This window comes from Neoarius graeffei, chromosome 11 (genome assembly GCF_027579695.1).
Source record: "Neoarius graeffei isolate fNeoGra1 chromosome 11, fNeoGra1.pri, whole genome shotgun sequence".
Taxonomy (NCBI): Eukaryota; Metazoa; Chordata; class Actinopteri; order Siluriformes; family Ariidae; genus Neoarius; species Neoarius graeffei.
The window spans coordinates 51,597,587-51,618,816 of record NC_083579.1 but is presented as its reverse complement, the minus strand read 5'-3'; the positions used below and the strand labels follow the sequence as shown (position 1 = coordinate 51,618,816).

At 39.7% G+C, this 21,230-nt stretch overlaps 1 protein-coding gene across 2 annotated transcripts in view; it reads left to right on the top strand.

Annotated features, from left to right (window-relative positions):
- asxl2 (ASXL transcriptional regulator 2) overlaps positions 1–5,663 on the top strand; it is a 39,676-nt gene extending 34,013 nt beyond the window's left edge. For both annotated transcript variants that reach the window (XM_060934140.1, XM_060934141.1), the window contains one exon: positions 85–5,663. In XM_060934140.1, coding sequence (XP_060790123.1) covers positions 85–1,911 — 1,827 coding nt within the window. In that variant the 3' untranslated portion in view covers positions 1,912–5,663. The remainder of the gene's footprint in view (positions 1–84) is intronic.
- The last annotated feature ends 15,567 nt before the right edge of the window (positions 5,664–21,230 follow it).

The following is a 21,230-nucleotide window of genomic DNA, read 5'->3' as shown; positions in this document are numbered from 1 at the left end:
TTTTCCTTCTTATCCACATTTCTGTTTAATTGCATTTGAATGTAGTTTCTTTTGGATGCTGAAGCTGTTTCTAAATGTTTCTAGATCCGTGTGTCACGAATCATGTCTGCCCCTGGAGCTCCAGGCCAAGTGTCTCCAAGGACTCCTCATCCTTTGACACCACCCAGTATCCGTCCAGGATGCACTGGTGCACGCACTTTAGCTGACATCAAAGCTAAAGCCAAACTAGCTCGGGAACAGCGTGCTGCGGCGGCTGCAGCAGCAGGTGCAACACGTAGAGGATCCACCGGATGTACCTCCACGCCCTCCCCAGTCCAGTCCTTGTCAGAAGAGTTTTCACCAGCAAGCAGTAGAAGCCAGTCTGTATCTCCAGTAAAGATTAGCTCAGTGTCTCCTGTCCCTGAGAGCACAGGAGTTCTCTCCCAAACATCTCCTTCCTCCTGTGCTACTGGGCAGTTGGACCCTAGTTTTGTTCAAAGCTCTAGCACAAACCAGTTTTTTTCAAAAGAAACCAGGTCCTTTCTGGGTTCCCAGATCTCTCAGCATGCATCAAATCCTCATTTGAAGGAGCACTGTGTTCTCCACTCTGTTGGTGGAATGCAGATATCACCTTCAACTGTGCTGCCACACAGCCCAAAAGCACAAGAGGCACCTTTGCCAGGGACCTCAGTGATCAAACCCAGCTCCTTAATTCCTGCCAATAACCCGCTGGTCGCTCAGCTCCTTCAAGGTAAAGAAGTTCCTCTGGAGAAGATTCTTCCAAAACCACCCGCCAAGATAAATGTGCAGCCTGCGACTGTTGTAGCACAAGATAAAGGGAACTTGGCTGTCAGGACATCGGGGCTGGGGAAGGAGAAACCTATACATGCAGAGGACGTTAGCAGATCTAGACTGCTGCATTGCTCAGGCAGACCTGGGACCACTGTGGACAAGCTGGACAAGAACACCCAGGAGCAGATTCTCCATGTTCTAAGACACAGAAGTCAGCAGAACCGAATCTCTCAGCCGTCCCAATTTGAGCCCTGTGTGCTCGGCTATCCAGAGAGCTCTAATGACCAACCAAGGTTCCAACTAGGCCTCATTGGACGAAAGAGAGTGTCCAAGCCTGCCATGACAGGGCACTATCTCCTAAATATCTCCACATATGGCAGAGGGACTGAGAGCAGCAAACGGCCTCATTTGGCCAATGTAAAGAGAGAAAATGTGGAAGGAGAAGAGAAAGAAGTGGTAGAACTTAAAGAAGGTCGTCAGGCTTCTTTAAAAGGGCATTCTAACCCTCCTGGAATTAAAGTTGAACAGCAAGGATCTCGCATCACAAAACCAGATGATTCTCCAGGATACCAGCAGTGTGCTCAAATAAAGTTAGAGTCTCAGTCACTGAGTTGTTCCTCCAATAAAGAAGGTGGCACTTCTACAAGAACCAAAGAAATATCTCCAAGATTGCACCTTGACACCAGTAAACAGGGTAACTCAGGGCCGCATCATTCAGGTGACTGTAAGCCACAAGTAACATCCTTCCAGTCACAGAAGTCACAAGATGGACAAGAAACTATGACGGGTACTTTCTATGGTGGCACTATCAGCATGTCCATGCCTCACTCAATAAATCATACCATCCCTGACTCTGGTGCCTCTACTACGGTTACCTGCAGTAATGAGAACGCCAGTGAGGGGATGATGTCATTTTCCGTGACTGTCACTGCCATACCTGCCAGTCACCTTCTCGATCAGGGTAAAGGTGAGACCTCACCTGAGCAGGCCTTCATAGAAGCTTCTGGAATGGAGGACGTCCAGTCGAAATGCTACTGTCGGCTAAAGGCCATGATCATGTGCAAGGGGTGTGGGGCCTTCTGTCATGATGACTGCATTGGACCCTCCAAACTGTGTGTTTCCTGCTTGGTGGTACGATAATGGTGACGAGGACCAAAGGTGATCTTAAAGTTAAACGATCAAGTAAGTGCGAAGAGTTTCAAGTGAATGGTGGACTTCTCACTGTGTTGATGTGTCCATAGGAGTTTGGCTTTTATGCTGTTGATCTCTGGCTTTCCAGACATTTAGTATGTACATGTACATAATTTGTGCAATGTTCGAGTAAAACTTCCTCTCAGTTCATTTACTGAAAACTGAGCACCTTGTTCTAGATGCAAGACTTCTTGAATAGTGGCAATATATAAACGCTGGTCATGTTCTGTAATATATACTTATATATTTTCATTTTAGAAATTCGAGTAACGGTATACTACTATTTTTGTAGATCTGAATATCATGACCATCCCTTTCGTTTTTTGCTTCCTTTTAAATCAGTCATTTTTTAAATACTGTGCAGTGTGTTGGATCACTAACAATAATAATAATAATAATAATATGTACTTATTCAGCAAAGCAATTTTTGTTGAATAGTTTAAGCCTTAGTAACTCAAGCAAAGATCCAGACAGCTAAAATACCAATTACTTTTGAGAATTACTGTGACAAAAAAAAAAAAAAAGATTATTTTAATGACTTGCCTTATGTCTAGGCTAAAAGTGGTACTCTTAGACGTGAGTAGCATCAGTGGTAGATATAAACATGAAATTATTTATGGAGCAGAAGGGACTAAATACCACAGGCTAGCACTAATCCTCAATCACTTTTTGGTGTATCATGGACTAAAAGGACTGAATTATTTTGGTAACTGAAAGTGGCAATAATTTGTACATTTGTTATATTTATTAAAAGAATCATCTAAATTTAAGAGAGAATCAAAATCCCTTATATCTATCTTCTTTTTAGGGTTGCACTTTTGTATAAAAAAAATATATGGTAACTTGAATGCTCGCTGCTCACTGTGTAGTATGTTGTGAGTAAGTTGATTAGGATGGGAGCTAAAGCACTTCTCAATGACATAATCTAATGTTCCCTCTCAGGAGCAAACCCAGGTCTTCTTCGTTTCACTATTTGTCTAAACACTCCTTATGTTTGCCAGTGAGGAGTGTGAACTGACAGTGAAGTTCCAAGACTGTAGATATTCTTTAAAACTTTCAAAAGAAATCAGTTTTTTTAAATGTAATGTTGATTAATATAAGCCAATGTGTGAGAATTTGTTTTTTATTGTGTAAATATACACTTTTCTGAGATTTTATCCACTTTTTATGACCTTTCATCTATGACACAAATCACACTACACAGCAAAAAAAAAAGTCTCATGAGTGATATCTTGAATATAGTCAAATTAATCTAGTGTTTCCTATTATAAAATTTAGGCTGGTAACGATTCACCCAATTCACGATATCGTGTTCACGATATTTTTGAGAAAATATTAAATAAATAAATAAAACGTACTATTACCAAAAAATTGCAACATTCCTATGTATTTTTCTTCGGCTTGTCCCAATTAAAGGAGCAGCCACAGCGGATTTGTTCTGCATATTTGATTTGGCATAGAAGTTTTTTTTTTTTAAATTAGATGCCCTTCCTGACGCAACCCTTCCCAATCTATCCGGGCTTGGGACCGGCACTAAGTATGCACTGGCTCGTACAATCCCAGTGGCTGGGTATTTTTTACCTTAATCTGCATGTCTTTGGACTGTGGTGGAAACCGGAGCACCCGGAGAAAACCCACACAGACACGGGGAGAACATGCAAACTCCACACAGAAAGGCCCCTGTGAGGTTCAAACCCTGAAACTTCTTGCTGTGAGGCAATAGTGCTAACCACTACACCAACATGCCGCCTATTGTTTATCAAATTAAATATTCATTTAGTTAAATAAAATACCCTTTTGTTTCATTTTTAATAACCAACAATTATTTACACACACTTGTAAATGTTGGATAAAATATAATAATTTATTTTTTTCGTGGTGCAGTTTCCATCAAATCCTGCGCTCTGATTGGCTGGCGAGCGGGTCTGTATCCTACGATACGGATCCCGGTTACGGACCTCTGGCGACTCGCTCGTTCACAACAACAACAAACTTAGTAGAATTTTTTGTCAACATTTATCTTTTTTTACAAGATTTATTTATAAGATTATCAAAAATCTTATTAATTTTTGCCTGCATTTCTCAGGAGAATAGCATTAATTTTACAGCCTGGCTAGCGATAACGACAGTCTTCACAGCAAAAGCGAGTTTTACTACCCTGAGGAAGAAGAAATAAAAGAAAACCTTTCAGGAGAAAGCTAAAAACCTCTAACTTGCTAACGCCGAGCAAAAACATGGCTGAATCCTGAATGACTCAATTTTGTATAAATAGGGGACTACATAGGCGGCAAAATGTAGGGGTTTTTTTCCTGCCATGGAAGTGCACTTGTATACCGAGGAGGAAGCAATTTGCATTACAGCTGTGAATGAGGATTCAAAATGGCGGCTTGCCTCGGCTCAGTTTTCCGTTTCGGGCGCTCTCGTTTTCTGTTAGAATTTGGTAAAGAAAAAAATAAATATATTATTTACCAGCTTAAGGTCGGTCCGTATGGTGAAATACCGTGACCTCGGCCTCGAATACTGACCTCGGCCCGGAGGGCCTCGCTCAGTACTTTCAAGACCTCGGTCACGGTATTTCACCATACGGACCTCCCAGCTGGTAAATAACATATATCTATTAACAAAAATACCGGCGAGTGGCCTAGTGGTTAGTGTGTCCGCCTCTCGATCGGGAAATCGCGAATTCTACTCATGGTCAGGTCATACCATAAAAATGGTGCCTTCTGGCAAGGCACGCTGCAATACAGATGCGAGTGGGGGAGTCAAACTCTTGTAGTTACCAGAGGACTAGCCCCCCACTGTAACCCTAGCTATGTAATATAGACGAGAGGCCGAGGGCTACGAAACGGCGATCGGCGCCGCCAAACGCGCCATGAATGGTGTGGGAAGGACTTTGATTGATTAACAAAAATGTTCCTTTTATTAAAAATTAAAAAGTTAATAACAGGCCTTTTCTAAATAAACTTTTATGAACACTTCTACTACCTTCATTTTATTCTCTTTTCTTTATCTTTCAGCAGTCTGTAGAAAGAGAACTCTGATTTCTTGTTAAATCTATTTGTACAGTCAATCATACAACAGCTCTTAAAAAAGAAGAATGCCTTTATTGTCACGAAATTTAGTTCATCATAGAAGAGCAAAGCTGCTGCGTACGTGCTCGCTGCCACTCTTGGGCACTTCAGCCCAAGCCCGCCCCATGTTAACCTAACTGCATGTCTTTGGACTGTGGGGGAAACCGATGCACTGGGAAGAAACCCACGCAGACACGGGGAGAACATGCAAAGTCCACACAGTAAGGCCCCTGTCGCCCACTGGGCTCGAACCCAGAACCTTTTAGCTAGCCATTTTAGATCTGTGTTTTTGTGTGTTTTCCCTACTGAGCTCTATATAAAATCTGGAGAGCTCATAGGCTCATCAGAGCGAAGCCATCTGGCCGCCATCTTACCATTCACATTGCGTGTATTTGGTTTGTGTTAAACTGTCGTATCCGATCAAATTTGCCCCAAGAAAAGTATCTCCTGACTTTTTTTCCCTTTCATTACCTCCTCTTCATTTTCTCAACTTGACCAACGTTCCTTACATATCTTTATTGCACTCCTCTTCACTGTTCTTGGTTTTTTGGCTTTTTTTCCCTTTTTCCAGTTCAGTCTCTGATCATTTTTTTGAACGTCTCTTTTGCTACTATAATAATTTTTACGGAGATTATTTCAGTTTTCCTCTTATGCAGTGTATCTTTCTCTTTCATATAGTTCTTCATTTCTACCTATCGATCATCATTATCATTATACCAACACAAAGGCTGTACAATACTTCCTTTTTATTTAGGACAGTTGTTGAAACAGGATTATTTTCTCATGTTATTTGCCATTTTCACTTCATTCTCACAGTCATGTCTTAACAGTATTTTACTGGTCACATAATTCACTATCACAATATTCATGCAGCTTGTGACCAATATGACCAGTAAATACTGTTAAGACATGACTGTGAGAATGAAGTGAAAATGGCAAATAACATGAGAAAATAATCCTGTTTCAACAACTGTCCTAAATAAAAAGGAAGTATTGTACAGCCTTTGTGTTGGTGTAATGATAATGATGATCGATAGATAGAAATGAAGAACTATATGAAAGAGAAAGATACACTGCATAAGAGAAAAACTGAAATAATCTCCACTGAAATAATTATAGTAGAATATAGTATACTAGTAAAAGAGCCGTTCAAAAAATGATCAGAAACTGGACTGGAAAAGAAAAGAAAAAAACCAATAACAGTGAAGGGGAGCGCTATAAAGAAATGTAAGGAATGTGGGTAAAGTGGAGAAAATAAGAGGAGGTAATGAAAGGGAATAAAAAGTCAGGAGGTACTTTTCTCGGGGCAAATTTGACCGGAGATGGTTTAACACACAAACCAAATACATTTTTTTTTCTCTGTGCTTCCACGGAAGGCGGTCGCATTTCTGCTCTCCCTCTCCCTCCTTTTTTCCCCTGCTTGTGCTTCTGTGTCTTGTCTCGTCTGCTGTACTTTCAGGCCGTTGCTGAGGCAACATTTCCCCCTGAAGGTCACTGCCGGGAGACACACTCGCATTCCTTGCATTCCTTCTCTAACTTTCCGCGGTCACCATTTTTACCCCCAGTGTGACAAGCAGGTGCGTGACCAGCGCCTTCATGGCTGCAGGAGCGGATGGCTGCTTGCTTGCGCTGGATTACCTCCCCCTACCCCCTACCCCTGATTCCCCCCCTCAAGCCCCGTGTTTAAAGTGTACTTGTGTTGTTGTTTGTGTTATTGTGTGCTTGTGCGGAGGTTTTTAAATGCTCCCACACTGTACTCCTGACAGGAGCATAGTGTGGGGGTGTTCTTTTTTCCTCATCTTTCCTCATGTTACTACTGTGTTTCTTTTCTTTTATCCCTGTCTTCCTGTCCTGTTCCCCCTCTGTAAGGACAGGTTAATGGCCAATTTCACTGGTAACAGTGACAATAAAGGGTTCATTCTGAAATACACGTGATGTGAGTGGTAAGATGGCGGCCAGCTAGCTTCACTCGTCTCTACAGCGGGGAATAGGCTATGAGCTCTCCAGATTTTATATAGAGCTCAGTGGTTTTCCCAGCAGTAGAGCTGTGTTACTTCCACCTATGGCGAAGTCACATGCAGTCCCGCTATTTTACGTTATTGCACCCTCTGCTGTGTAAACAACGCAATTACAGCTAGGAAAAACTAAGATTACCCAGCCTGATGATGATAATCACAATATTTTTTTTATTTCATCAATTAGAATCGTCCTAAATTTGTATCACGATTTATCATCACACAATATATTGTTATATGCCCAATAAGATCACACTGAATGAAATATTTGAATTCTAAGCCTATTTCCAGCCTATTTTTACTCATTTGAAGCTTTGAAATTTCTTATTCAACTGGCAGATAATTTTGCTTCTTTATATAATTAAATGCTTAAATTGAGCAAAAATTATCAGCCAAAAGAACAGGATTATTTCAAGGCATATTTCTTATAAGTAATACTAGATAGATTTGACGATATTCAAGAGATTTTCACTTGAAAACATTTTTTTTTGCAGTGTATAATACTGGACTGCCCTTATTCAGATAAACAGGTACCTTCTGATGTTTGTCGTATATAATATACTTAACATGTACACTAAGTTGTGCATGTTATCCACCTGGTTATCAGTCATGTTTGAAATTTCTGCCTCATAATTCAGACATTTTTAAAAGATTTTTGTTGGTAATATACCAAAGTTAATTTGTGGGAATGAGATAATCAGATAATAAGCAAATTTTGTTTGTAATGTCTGTGTAGTTTTGAAAAGTAATATATTTTAATTAATATATTTTTAATATAAAAAGACTATTTACAATCAATTTTAGATAAACATTTAAATAAACAGGGTATTTACTATGTCTTCTTTATATTTACTGTCCCATTTTGTAATGCCTCTATCCAGGGTGTATATAACATTTTATACAAATTTTGTTTGTACCAGAATTCCCATGAATCTATTTTATGTGATTATTCGTACCTGGAATACATGTATGTACTACTCGAGCGAGGTTTTCTCGAAATGAAAATAACTTTGCGTGGCATTAGCTGGCATCATTACAATTTTCCTTAGACGTCACAATCAAAACTGAGGATGTTTCCTTTTCTTATTCTTCCTATATTTACATATACAGTACAGTATGTGTGAGCTCCACTGTGTCATGTTTGCTTGTGGTGTATGTATTGTTGTATGGAGTGTCTTTTGGGTGTGAAGGTCTTTTTCAGGTGACTTTAATGGTTGTCGTGCGAGTTGGTTATTGTACATGATATATTGGTTGTACTGATATATGCAGTATGGAATATAGTGTGTATATTTACACACACACACACACACACACAATAGAGACACATAAAATAACTGTGCTCATTATTTTCTATTCCTTCGATTTGTTTTTTTTCTGGTGTTGGGGGAATAATGATTTTAATTTAACTCAATTTTATCCAAGTTAAATCTTCAATGCCTATACTGGTAGATTATGATACTCTGGTATACAGTAAATGAACAATATGGACTTCTTTTTGTTCTGGATCAGTACTAATGAAATTTATCATACTGTATTTACTTTTAACCAAAATAAAACATGTCTCTGCATCTGTTTTACACACACTTCTTCATCTGTACATCAAAATTCAAAATGACAATAATGACAGACATTTTTAAAAAAATGCTGTCTTCTTCTTAGGGACATATTCTTCACGCAATCTGTGACGTTAAATGCAATCTTTTATCATAATGTGGCAATCACAGAACCCAATGGAGTGTGCCTGCTTTTAATGTGTTGGTTTTTGTGTTTTATATTCTACAGTTCTATGTAAAATCAAGGAGAATGTAATATACATAACTGTAATCATGACTTGTAAGTAAAAGTGTGTTTTATCTAAATAATAATAAAATGCATCAAGTGAGCAAAATTCATGTCTGTTTTTATTTCTGTCACCACACAGTGAAGGATTGACCGTTTTCATATTTTTGCAGCTATGTAGAATTATGACTGTTAAAGACTGGCACAGATATAGTTTTATAATTTGTGTGGAATGAAAAAGAAGAGGACGTGCTGTTATTGGGGAAATAATTCATAATGGGGTGGTGTGATGCAGCCTGATATGAAATTGTGGGCTGTTACAGCCCCAAGTGGATTATTTCCTACAACAATACGTCCCAAAGTGTTTTATTCCTATTAGACCACGGCAAATTTTCTGATATTAATGAAAAACATATCCTGCTTTTTAACCGTTTATAGTTGTGGAACATCAGTGGGGCCATGGACTTGACCATACCAGCAATTATATGCCAACACTTTCTTTAATTCATTTATCACAAATCCCTGTGAATGAATTGTTACTATCGAAATTACAACATATTTGGTACTAAATAAGGAATAACACAACTGACTGTGCTCTTATGCAAAAATAATACACAGTGGGGGTTGTGATGTGGCACTACATGCAAGCGGAGTGATGCTCCTCCCCATGCGCGCACACAAGACGTCTTCCATAAATGTTAAATAAACGTTACCATGTCAACAATTATAAGAATTACTATCTTAAACTTTTTAAAATCCATTTATTATTAGTCTTATTTGGAGCATTTGCTGTACAAGTCCCAGTGAATGAGCTGTTACTATAGGAACAATAACATTAAAATGAGGGCATTACTATTAACATTCATATTAAAGCTGGAATTACTTATACTGTTATTTAAGCAATATCACAGAGTTCATGCTGTTGTACTGAGTTGTAATCTGCATAGCTGTGATTCAGTCAGATGCACGAAGCTGTAGGTGTAGTGCTGTGGATAATCACAGCCGTGCTGACATTCAGTACAAGAGCACGACTTCGAGTGTGATACAGCTTTTATAAAACAGTTCCATAAACAAGAAATTAATATTGAATAAATGATATTTTGAACACAATATATGGCCAAATCTTCTGTTTATTTTTGCTCTGGAGTACTTTACTGTACAACCCCGATTCCAAAAAAGTTGGGACAAAGTACAAATTGTAAATAAAAACGGAATGCAATGATGTGGAAGTTTCAAAATTCCATATTTTATTCAGAATAGAACGTAGATGACATATCAAATGTTTAAACTGAGAAAATGTATCATTTAAAGAGAAAAATTAGGTGATTTTAAATTTCATGACAACAACACATCTCAAAAAAGTTGGGACAAGGCCATGTTTACCACTGTGAGACATCCCCTTTTCTCTTTACAACAGTCTGTAAACGTCTGGGGACTGAGGAGACAAGTTGCTCAAGTTTAGGGATAGGAATGTTAACCCATTCTTGTCTAATGTAGGATTCTAGTTGCTCAACTGTCTTAGGTCTTTTTTGTCGTATCTTCCGTTTTATGATGCGCCAAATGTTTTCTATGGGTGAAAGATCTGGACTGCAGGCTGGCCAGTTCAGTACCCGGACCCTTCTTCTATGCAGCCATGATGCTGTAATTGATGCAGTATGTGGTTTGGCATTGTCATGTTGGAAAATGCAAGGTCTTCCCTGAAAGAGACGTCGTCTGGATGGGAGCATATGTTGCTTTAGAACCTGGATATACCTTTCAGCATTGATGGTGTCTTTCCAGATGTGTAAGCTGCCCATGCCACATGCACTAATGCAACCCCATACCATCAGAGATGCAGGCTTCTGAACTGAGCGCCAAATAACAACTTGGGTCGTCCTTCTCCTCTTTAGTCCGAATGACACGGCGTCACTGATTTCCATAAAGAACTTCAAATTTTGATTCGTCTGACCACAGAACGGTTTTCCACTTTGCCACAGTCCATTTTAAATGAGCCTTGGCCCAGAGAAGACGTCTGCGCTTCTGGATCATGTTTAGATACGGCTTCTTCTTTGAACTATAGAGTTTTAGCTGGCAACGGCGGATGGCACAGTGAATTGTGTTCACAGATAATGTTCTCTGGAAATATTCCTGAGCCCATTTTGTGATTTCCAATACAGAAGCATGCCTGTATGTGACGCAGTGCCGTCTAAGGGCCCGAAGATCACGGGCACCCAGTATGGTTTTCTGGCCTTGACCCTTACGCACAGAGATTCTTCCAGATTCTCTGAATCTTTTGATGATATTATGCACTGTAGATGATGATATGTTCAAACTCTTTGCAATTTTACACTGTCGAACTCCTTTCTGATATTGCTCCACTATTTGTCGGTGCAGAATTAGGGGGATTGGTGATCCTCTTCCCATCTTTACTTCTGAGAGCCGCTGCCACTCCAAGATGCTCTTTTTATACCTAGTCATGTTAATGACCTATTGCCAATTGACCTAATGAGTCGCAGTTTGGTCCTCCAGCTGTTCCTTTTTTGTACCTTTAACTTTTCCAGCCTCTTATTGCCCCTGTCCCAACTTTTTTGAGATGTGTTGCTGTCATGAAATTTCAAATGAGCCAATATTTGGCATGAAATTTCAAAATGTCTCACTTTCGACATTTGATATGTTGTCTATGTTCTATTGTGAATACAATATCAGTTTTTGAGATTTGAAAATTATTGCATTCTGTTTTTATTTACAATTTGTACTTTGTCCCAACTTTTTTGGAATCGGGGTTGTACTTTACCGTACTAACTTTACTGTAGTAACAGTTTTGGATTAGAAAGCGGAATTTTACGTGCAGGACACAGATGAGTGGAGTAATAGTGGAGCTCCATACTTAAGAGAATATTGTAATGCATCAACCTGATTTTTGATGGCTTTCACGACTGTATGACGTCCGTCTGTACATGCAGCACCAAAGGGAACCTGGTCGTAAGTGCAAGGCATCGTATCTCAAACACTTGACCACCAGACAACGAAATTTGGATCTTTATTTACATAAGATATATGGGTTTTTATCCAGTGCTTATTTTGAATTTGCTTTTTTTAAAAATAACATAGGATTATTTACTAACACTGTAGCAGCCCTTGGCATTAAGAACAACAGCAGAGAGTCTCTGATGGGTTTTATTCCTCTTGAACAACAGTATCACATCGAACACCACACATCAAATACCACACACCATACATGAACACCATGAAAACTAAAGAAAACCAACCAAACATAATTAATGTAACATGGTTGTAAACAAATACACAATTTTGAGGACTAATGTTACACACCTTGCTCCGCTCAACCAAGGGTGCAAACCTCTACAAGTTAGCCAAATGTGCACCGTTAGCGTCTGTGCTCAAAGTCTTGTGCTAAACCACGGTTCAACCAATGCTCCGAACACAAACAAAACACACTCGATAAACAGCATACAAACTTTACATTGTGCATGGATGACAGACAGCAAAGCTTTATAACATACCGTGCTAAACTGCTGATGGAGGCACATGGTGAATATAAACATAGCAGCGAGTGTCTGTAGCGTGACAAATCCAGCTTCCTGGGCTGACAGCCCTGCCTTGTAACATAGCTCTGACTGCCACTTACAAACATGTTTTACACTCAGTGAGTGTAACACTGAGGAACATATTTTCTAATATCTTCACTTGTGAGAATATTGATGAATTGTTTTGATTAACTTACGTACTTTTTGTTTGTGAACGTGTCGATATAATAAACAGAAAATCACATGCTGGCTTGAAGATATGAAGTTTATCTTCTCGTGTTGAAAAACTTGTATTTTTCATACGAAATACATTGTGGATTTGAGTGACATATTTAAATAATATTGGCTGCCGTTGAGTGGCCTATCAGATATATTCCATTCAGCTAGCATGATACTGAACAAGTCAAAGACGAGTTCAGTATCATGCTAGCTGAATGGAATATATCTGATATACCACGAAAAAAGCCAGCCAATATTATTATTATTATTATTATTATTATTATTATAATAATACATACACATTTGATGGAACAATGTAATTGTTTGTTTACAAATTGGCCATGTTTGTTTACAAACTGTCACAGTTACTCGCTAGCATGGAAGTTTTACATGTAATACGTATATTATGGCATTTTCAATTCACTGCGACAGTTTACTGCAGGTGCCACCGGCGAACAAAGACATGCTTCTGCGCATGTGCAGCAGAAAACTTTCTTATTGAATATTCACATCACCTGCGACATGTGACATCATGTTGTCTTGACAAGCATGCAATATCATAAACCATATTCAACACTCATTCTTCATTGGGTAGAGTGATGTAATACACGTCAGATAAACGATATGCTAACAATATTGCATGCTATCATACCAAATGAATGAAACCTGCTAGAAGGGAATAGAATACATATATGTTATTTACCAGCTGGGAGGTCCATATCATGAAATACCGTGACCGAGGTCTTGAAAGTACTGAGCGAGGCCCTCTGGGCCGAGGTCACAGTATTTCACCATACGGACTGACCTTAAGCTGGTAAATAATATATTTATTTTTTTCTTTACCAAATTCTAACAGAAAACGAGAGTGCCCGAAAGGGAAAACCGAGGCAAGCCGCCATTTTGAATCCTCATTCACAGCTGTAATGCAAATTGCTTCCTCCTCGGTATACAAGTGCACTTCCATGGCAGGAAAAAAACTACATTTTGCCACCTATGTGGTCCCCTATTTATACAAATAGGAGTCATTCAGGATTCAGCCATGTTTTTGCTCGGCGTTAGCAAGTTAGAGGTTTTAAGCTTTCTCCTGAAATGTTTTATTTTATTTCTTCTTCCTCAGGGTAGTAAAACTCGCTTTCGCTGTGAAGACTGTCGTTATCGCTATGCATAATGTAAAATTAATACTATTCTCCTGAGAAATGTGAAAATAAATGTTGACAAAAACTGCTACTATGTTTGTTGTTGCTGTGAACGAGTGAGTCGCCAGAGGTCTGTAACCGGGATCCGTATCGTAGGATACAGACCCGATCTCCAGCCAATCAGAGCACAGGATTTGATGGAAACCGGACCGCGAAAAAATAAATATGTTTTTATTCTTTCGAAAAAGTGTCCTGTATGTATAATAATTTCTGATATTTCACTCCAATGATATCACTCCCAGTGTTTTCGCGCTGACTTGACGCACATTGTCAAAATGGCGAACTGCTTCAAAATTAAAATTCTTTTGATTAACTTGCTTTTTTTGTGGCTATGTCCATATAAAATAACAAACATTACACGGCTGCATGAAGATATGAAGTTTATCTTCTCGTGTTGAAAAATATTTCACTTGTTCACTTCGCTCACTCGTGAATCACCACTCAAAGATAAACTTCATATCTTCATGCCACCATGTAATATCTCATGAAATGTCCCAGTGCTGTTATGTGAAATATCAGCACTCTTGGAATACTGCTCGACCAAACAAATTAGTGGACCGGAAATAACTAACTGAAAATAATGCACATCTTCTGAACAATCAGGTTCCAGCATTCAACCGCGCTGTGCTGTAACTTATTAAAATAATCCAGTGATTTGCCTTGAAGCAGGTATTTGTTTACTCGTATTTTGCACTAAGTACTTTTGTACAGAATTATCTTTTTATATTTCTCATATTTATTTATACTAATGTTATTTGTTATCAAGGTATGCACAGTGGTGCTTTAAAGTTTGTGAACCCTTTAGAATTTTCTATATTTATGCATAACTATGACCTAAAACATCATCAGATTTTCACACAAGTCCTAAAAGTAGATAAATAGAACCCAGTTAAACAAATGAGACAAAAATATAATACTTGGTCATTTATTTATTGAGGAAAATGATCCAATATTAGATACCTGTGAGTGGCAAAAGTATGTGAACCTCTAGGATTAGCAGTTAATTTGAAGGTGAAATTAAAGTCAAGTGTTTTCAATCAGTGGGATGACAATCAGGTGGGAGTGGGCCCCCTCATCTCATCTCATCTCATCTCATTATCTCTAGCCGCTTTATCCTGTTCTACAGGGTCGCAGGCAAGCTGGAGCCTATCCCAGCTGACTATGGGCGAATGGCAGGGTACACCCTGGGCAAGTCGCCAGGTCATCACAGGGCTGACACATAGACACAGACAACCATTCACACTCACATTCACACCTACGGTCAATTTAGAGCCACCAGTTAACCTAACCTGCATGTCTTTGGACTGTGGGGGAAACCAGAGCACCCGGAGGAAACCCACGCGGACACGGGGAGAACATGCAAACTCCGCACAGAAAGGCCCTCGCCGGCCACGGGGCTCGAACCCGGACCTTCTTGCTGTGAGGCGACAGCGCTAAGGAGTGGGCAGCCTGTTTTATTTAAAGAACAGGGATCTATCAAAATCTGATCTTCACAACACGTTTGTGGAAGTGTATCATGGCACAAAGAAAGGAGATTTCTGAGGACCTCAGAAAAAGCGTTGTTGATGCTCATCAGGCTGGAAAAGGTTACAAAACCATCTCTAAAGAGTTTGGACTCCACCAATCCACAGTCAGATTGTATACGAAAGGAGGAAATTCAAAACCACTGGTACCCTCCCTAGGAGGGGTCGACCAACAAAGATCACTCCAAGAGCAAGGCGTGTAATAGTCGGCGAGGTCACAAAGGACCCCAGGGTAACTTCTAAGCCACTGAAGGCCTCTCTCACATTGGCTAATGTTAATGTTCATGAGTCCACCATCAGGAGAACACTGAACAACAATGGTGTGCATGGCAGGGTTGCAAGGAGAAAGCCACTGTTCTCCAAAAAGAACATTGCTGCTCATCTGCAGTTTGTTAAAGATCAGGTGGACAAGCCAGAAGGCTATTGGAAAAATATTTTGTGGATGGATGAGACCAAAATAGAACTTTTTGGTTCAAATGAGAAGTGTTATGTTTGGAGAAAGGAAAACACTGCATTCCAGCATAAGAACCTTATCCCATCTGTGAAACATGGTGGTGGTAGTATCATGGTTTGGGCCTGTTTTGCTGCATCTGGGCCAGGACGGCTTGCCATCAGTGATGGAACAATGAATTCTGAATTATACCAGTGAATTCTAAAGTAAAATGTCAGGACATCTGTCCACGAACTGAATCTCAAGAGAAGGTGGGTCATGCAGCAAGACAACAACTCTAAGCACAAAAGTCGTTCTACCAAAGAATGGTTAAAGAAGAATAAAGTTAATGTTTTGGAATGGCCAAGTCAAAGTCCTGACCTTAATCCAATCGAAATGTTGTGGGAGGACCTGAAGCAAGCAGTTCATGTGAGGAAACCCACCAATATCCCAGAGTTGAAGCTGTTCTGTACGGAGGAATGGGCTAAAATTCCTCCAAGCCGGGGTGCAGGACTGATCAACAGTTACCAGAAATGTTTAGTTGCAGTTATTGCCGCACAACGGGGTCACGCCAGATACTGAAAGCAAAGGTTCACATACTTTTGCCACTCACAGATATGTAATATTGGATCATTTTCCTCAATAAATAAATGGCCAAGTATAATATTTTTGTCTCATTTGTTTAACTGGGTTCTCTTTATCTACTTTTAGAACTTGTGTGAAAATCTGATGATGCTTTAGGTCATATTTATGCAGAAATATAGAAAATTCTAAAGGGTTCACAAACTTTCAAGCACCACTGTGATACACATACATACATACATACATACATATTATGTGTGTGTGTTATTTACCAGCTGGGAGGTCCGTATGGTGAAATACCGTGACCGAGGTCTTGAAAGTACTGAGCAAGGCCCTCTGGGCCAAGGTCAGTATTCAAGGCCGAGGTCACAGTATTTCACCATACGGACCGACCTTAAGCTGGTAAATAATATATTTTTTTCTTTACCAAATTCTAACAGAAAACGAGAGCGCCCGAAAGGGAAAAGCGAGCCGAGGCGCCATTTTGAATCCTCATTCACGGCTGTAATGCAAATTGCTTCCTCCTCGGTATACAAGTGCACTTCCATGGCACGAAAAAAACTACATTTTGCCGCTTATGTAGTCCCCTATTTATACAAAATTGAGTCATTCAGGATTCAGCCATGTATTTGCTCGGCGTTAGCAAGTTAGAGGTTTTTAGCTTTCTCTTGAAATGTTTTCTTTTATTTCTTCTTCCTCAGGGTAGTAAAACTCGCTTTCGCTGTGAACACTGTCGTTATCGCTATCCATGCTGTAAAATTAATGCTATTCTCCTGAGAAATCCAGGCAAAAATGTATAAGATTTTTGATAATCTTATAAATAAATCTTATGAAAAAAAGATAAATGTTGTTTGTTGTTGTGAACGAGCGAGTCGCCAGAGGTCCGTAACTGGGGTCTGTACTGTAGGATATGGACCTGCTTGCCAGCCAATCAGACAGTAGGATTTGATGGAAACCGAACCGCAAAAAAAAAGTAATTTTCTTTATTTTAATTTTACATTCTATATTTTCTCTTCATTTTGTCACTTGATTTCATGGACCACAATGGAAATAAGTGTTTTCACTTTCTTGTGTCATCCATGTATTTTTAATGTATTTACATTGATTGATTTTATTAAGTGAATTCAATCAATCAAACCGGAACTCCTGTCAGACTCGGAGCTGTTAATCAACACCTACAGACCAAGAATTCAACGGTGCTTTGGTAGAAATGAAAATAATATTGATTAATTTTTTTCGCAGTCCAAATCCTGCACTCTGATTGGCTGGCAATCGGGTCCGTATCCTACAGTACGGACCCCGGTTACGGACCTTTGGAGACTCGCTCATTCACAACAACAAACATTGGAGCAATTTTTGTCAACATTAATTTTACAGCATGGATAGCGATAATAGTCTTTACAGCGAAAGCGAGTTTTACTACTCTGAGGATTTTGAGGTTTTTATGCCTCCGCCACCTTAAGGTGCAGGAGGCATTATGTTCTTGGGTTGTTCGTCTGTCCATCCCGAAACCTTGTGAACGCGATATCTCAAAGGCTAATGAAAGGAATTTCACCAAACTTTCACCATTTGTGCGCTTTGGGACAAACATGAACTGACTAGATTTTGAGATCAAAAGGTCTAAGGTCAAGGTCACTGTGAGGTCAAATGTCTATCCAAAAACCTTGTGAACACAATATCTCATCTCATCTCATTATCTCTAGCCGCTTTATCCTGTTCTACAGGGTCGCAGGCAAGCTGGAGCCTATCCCAGCTGACTACGGGCGAAAGGCGGGGTACACCCTGGACAAGTCGCCAGGTCATCACAGGGCTGACACATAGACACAGACATCCATTCACACTCACATTCACACCTACGGTCAATTTAGAGTCACCAGTTAACCTAACCTGCATGTCTTTGGACTGTGGGGGAAACCGGAGCACCCGGAGGAAACCCACGCGGACACAGGGAGAACATGCAAACTCCGCACAGAAAGGCCCTCGCCGGCCACGGGGCTCGAACCCGGACCTTCTTGCTGTGAGGCGACAGCGCTAACCACTACACCACCGTGCCGCCCGTGAACACAATATCTCCAAGGCAAATGAAAGGAATTTCACCACACTTTCACCATTTGTGCATTTGGGGACAAACATGAACTGATTAGATTTTGAGGTTAATAGGTCACAGGTCAAGATTACTGTGAGGTCAAATGTCCATCCCCAAATCACAACTTAATAAGGCGTGTAGTCTACCAGGCGGAGGCATCCCCATCGAGTTCTATCTAGTTAAATCTTCTTTAAAAACACATTTTTCCTCCCTGGCTTTTCATCAAGTTTAAGTATTTATCTTAATTTTTTGTAATTGTGGCATTATATGTATATTATATATATTGACCTGTACAGCACTTTGGCCAACCCCGGTTGTTTTTAAATGTGCTCTATAAATAAAGGTTGAGTTGAGGAAGAGAAAATTAAAGAAAACATTTCAGGAGAAAGCTAAAAACCTCTAACTTGCTAACGCCGAGTAAAAACATGGCTGAATCCTGAATGACTCAGTTTTGTATAAATAGGAGACTACATAGGTGCCAAAATGTAGTTTTTTTCCTGCCATGGAAGTGCACTTGTATACCGAGGAGGAAGCAATTTGCATTACAGCCGTGAATGAGGATTCAAAATGGCGGCCCGACTCGGTTTTCCCTTTTGGGCGCTCTCGTTTTCTGTTAGAATTTGGTAAAGAAAAAAATAAATATATTATTTCTCAGGAGAATAGCATTAATTTTACAGCATGGATAGTGATAACAGTGTCCACAGCAAAAGTGTTTTACTACCCTAAGGAAGAAGAAATAAAAGAAAACATTTCAGGAGAAAGCTAAAACCTGTAACTTGCTAACAGTTTGATCTCATTAGTTAATGAGGCCCATTTTGGACCATGTTATCCTAATACATATGTTACCAGCTGGGAGGTCCGTATCATGAAATACCGTGACCGAGGTCAGTATTCAAGGCCGAGGTCACGTTATTTCACCATACGGACCGACCTTAAGCTGGTAAATAATTTATTTATTTATTTATTTATTTACAAAATTCTAACAGAAAACGAGAGTGCTCGAAAGGGAAAACCGAACTGAGCCGCCATTTTGAATCCTCATTCACGGCTGTAATGGAAATTGCTTCCTCCTCGGTATACAAGTGCACTTCCATGGCAGGAAAACAACTACATTTTGCCGCCTATGTAGTCCCCTATTTATACAAATAGGAGTCATTCAGGATTCAGCCATGTTTTTGCTCGGCGTTAGCAGCAGTTCCAGGTTTTTAGCTTTCTCCTGAAATGTTTTATTTTATTTCTTCTTCCTCAGGGTAGTAAAACTCGCTTTCGCTGTGAACACTGTCATTATCGCTATCCATGCTGTAAAATTAATGCTATTCTCCTGAGAAATGCAGGCAAAAATGTATAAGATTTTTGATAATCTTATTAAAAAAAGATAAATGTTGACAAAAAATGCTGCTATGTTTGTTGTTGTGAACGAGCGAGTCTCCAGAGGTCCATAACCGGGGTCCGTACTGTAGGATACGGACCCGCTCGCCAGCCAATCAGAGCGCAGGATTTGGACTGCGAAAAAAAATATTACGTTAAGTAAAAACTTTAAACCAGTACAATCTCTTCTTCAAAGTTTCACCAAATTGCTTTATTTATGCAATATAAAGGTCATAATACTGTATAACTTTAGTCGAGCAAAAACATGGCTGAATCCTGAATGACTCCTATTTGTATAAATAGGGGACTACATAGGAGGCAAAATGTAGTTTTTTTCCTGCCATGGAAGTGCACTTGTATACCGAGGAGGAAGCAATTTGCATTACAGCCGTGAATGAGGATTCAAAATGGCGGCTCGGCTCGGTTTTCCCTTTCGGGCACTCTCGTTTTCTGTTAGAATTTGGTAAAGAAAAAAATAAATATATTATTTACCAGCTTAAGGTCAGTCCGTATGGTGAAATACTGTGACCTCGGCCCAGAGGGCCTCGCTCAGTACTTTCAAGACCTCGGTCACGGTATTTCACCATACAGACCTCCCAGCTGGTAAATAACACACACACACACACACACACACACACATACATACATACATATATATATATATATATATATATATATATATATATATATATATATGATTCCACGCTTATGGGTACTGAAATGGGGACATGAACTTATTTTTAAAAATTCACCTAAAAACATTTCTTTTTTTTTTTACCATCAGGTCACAAAACATGTAATCTTTAATGAATGATATGTTAAAAGATAACTTTAATTTTCTGAGATGTAATAAAAACATATTTATATGCCAAAGTCAGAACGTAACAGAAGTGTTGTGGACATATATATTCTCAATTTTAACAATGTAGAATTACTTTTTGAAACATAGGAAGGTGATGTTTTAGCAAATATAATTAATAAAGGGCGGCACGGTGGTGTAGTGGTTAGCGCTGTCGCCTCACAGCAAGAAGGTCCTGGGTTCGAGCCCCGGGGCCGGCGAGGGCCTTTCTGTGCGGAGTTTGCATGTTCTCCCCGTGTCCGCGTGGGTTTCCTCCGGGTGCTCCGGTTTCCTCCACAGTCCAAAGACATGCAGGTTAGGTTAACTGGTGACTCTAAATTGACCGTAGGTGTGAATGAGAGTGTGAATGGTTGTCTGTGTCTATGTGTCAGCCCTGTGATGACCTGGCGACTTGTCCAGGGTGTACCCCGCCTTTCGCCCGTAGTCAGCTGGGATAGGCTCCAGCTTGCCTGCGACCCTGTAGAAGGATAAAGCGGCTAGAGATAATGAGATGAGATAATTAATAAACATGTGTAGTAGAATAAACATACACATTCTTTCAATAAGATTAACATGGTATATAGCTAGATTGTAATTAATTTGTAACAGACGCGAGATGAACAGTCGTAACAGA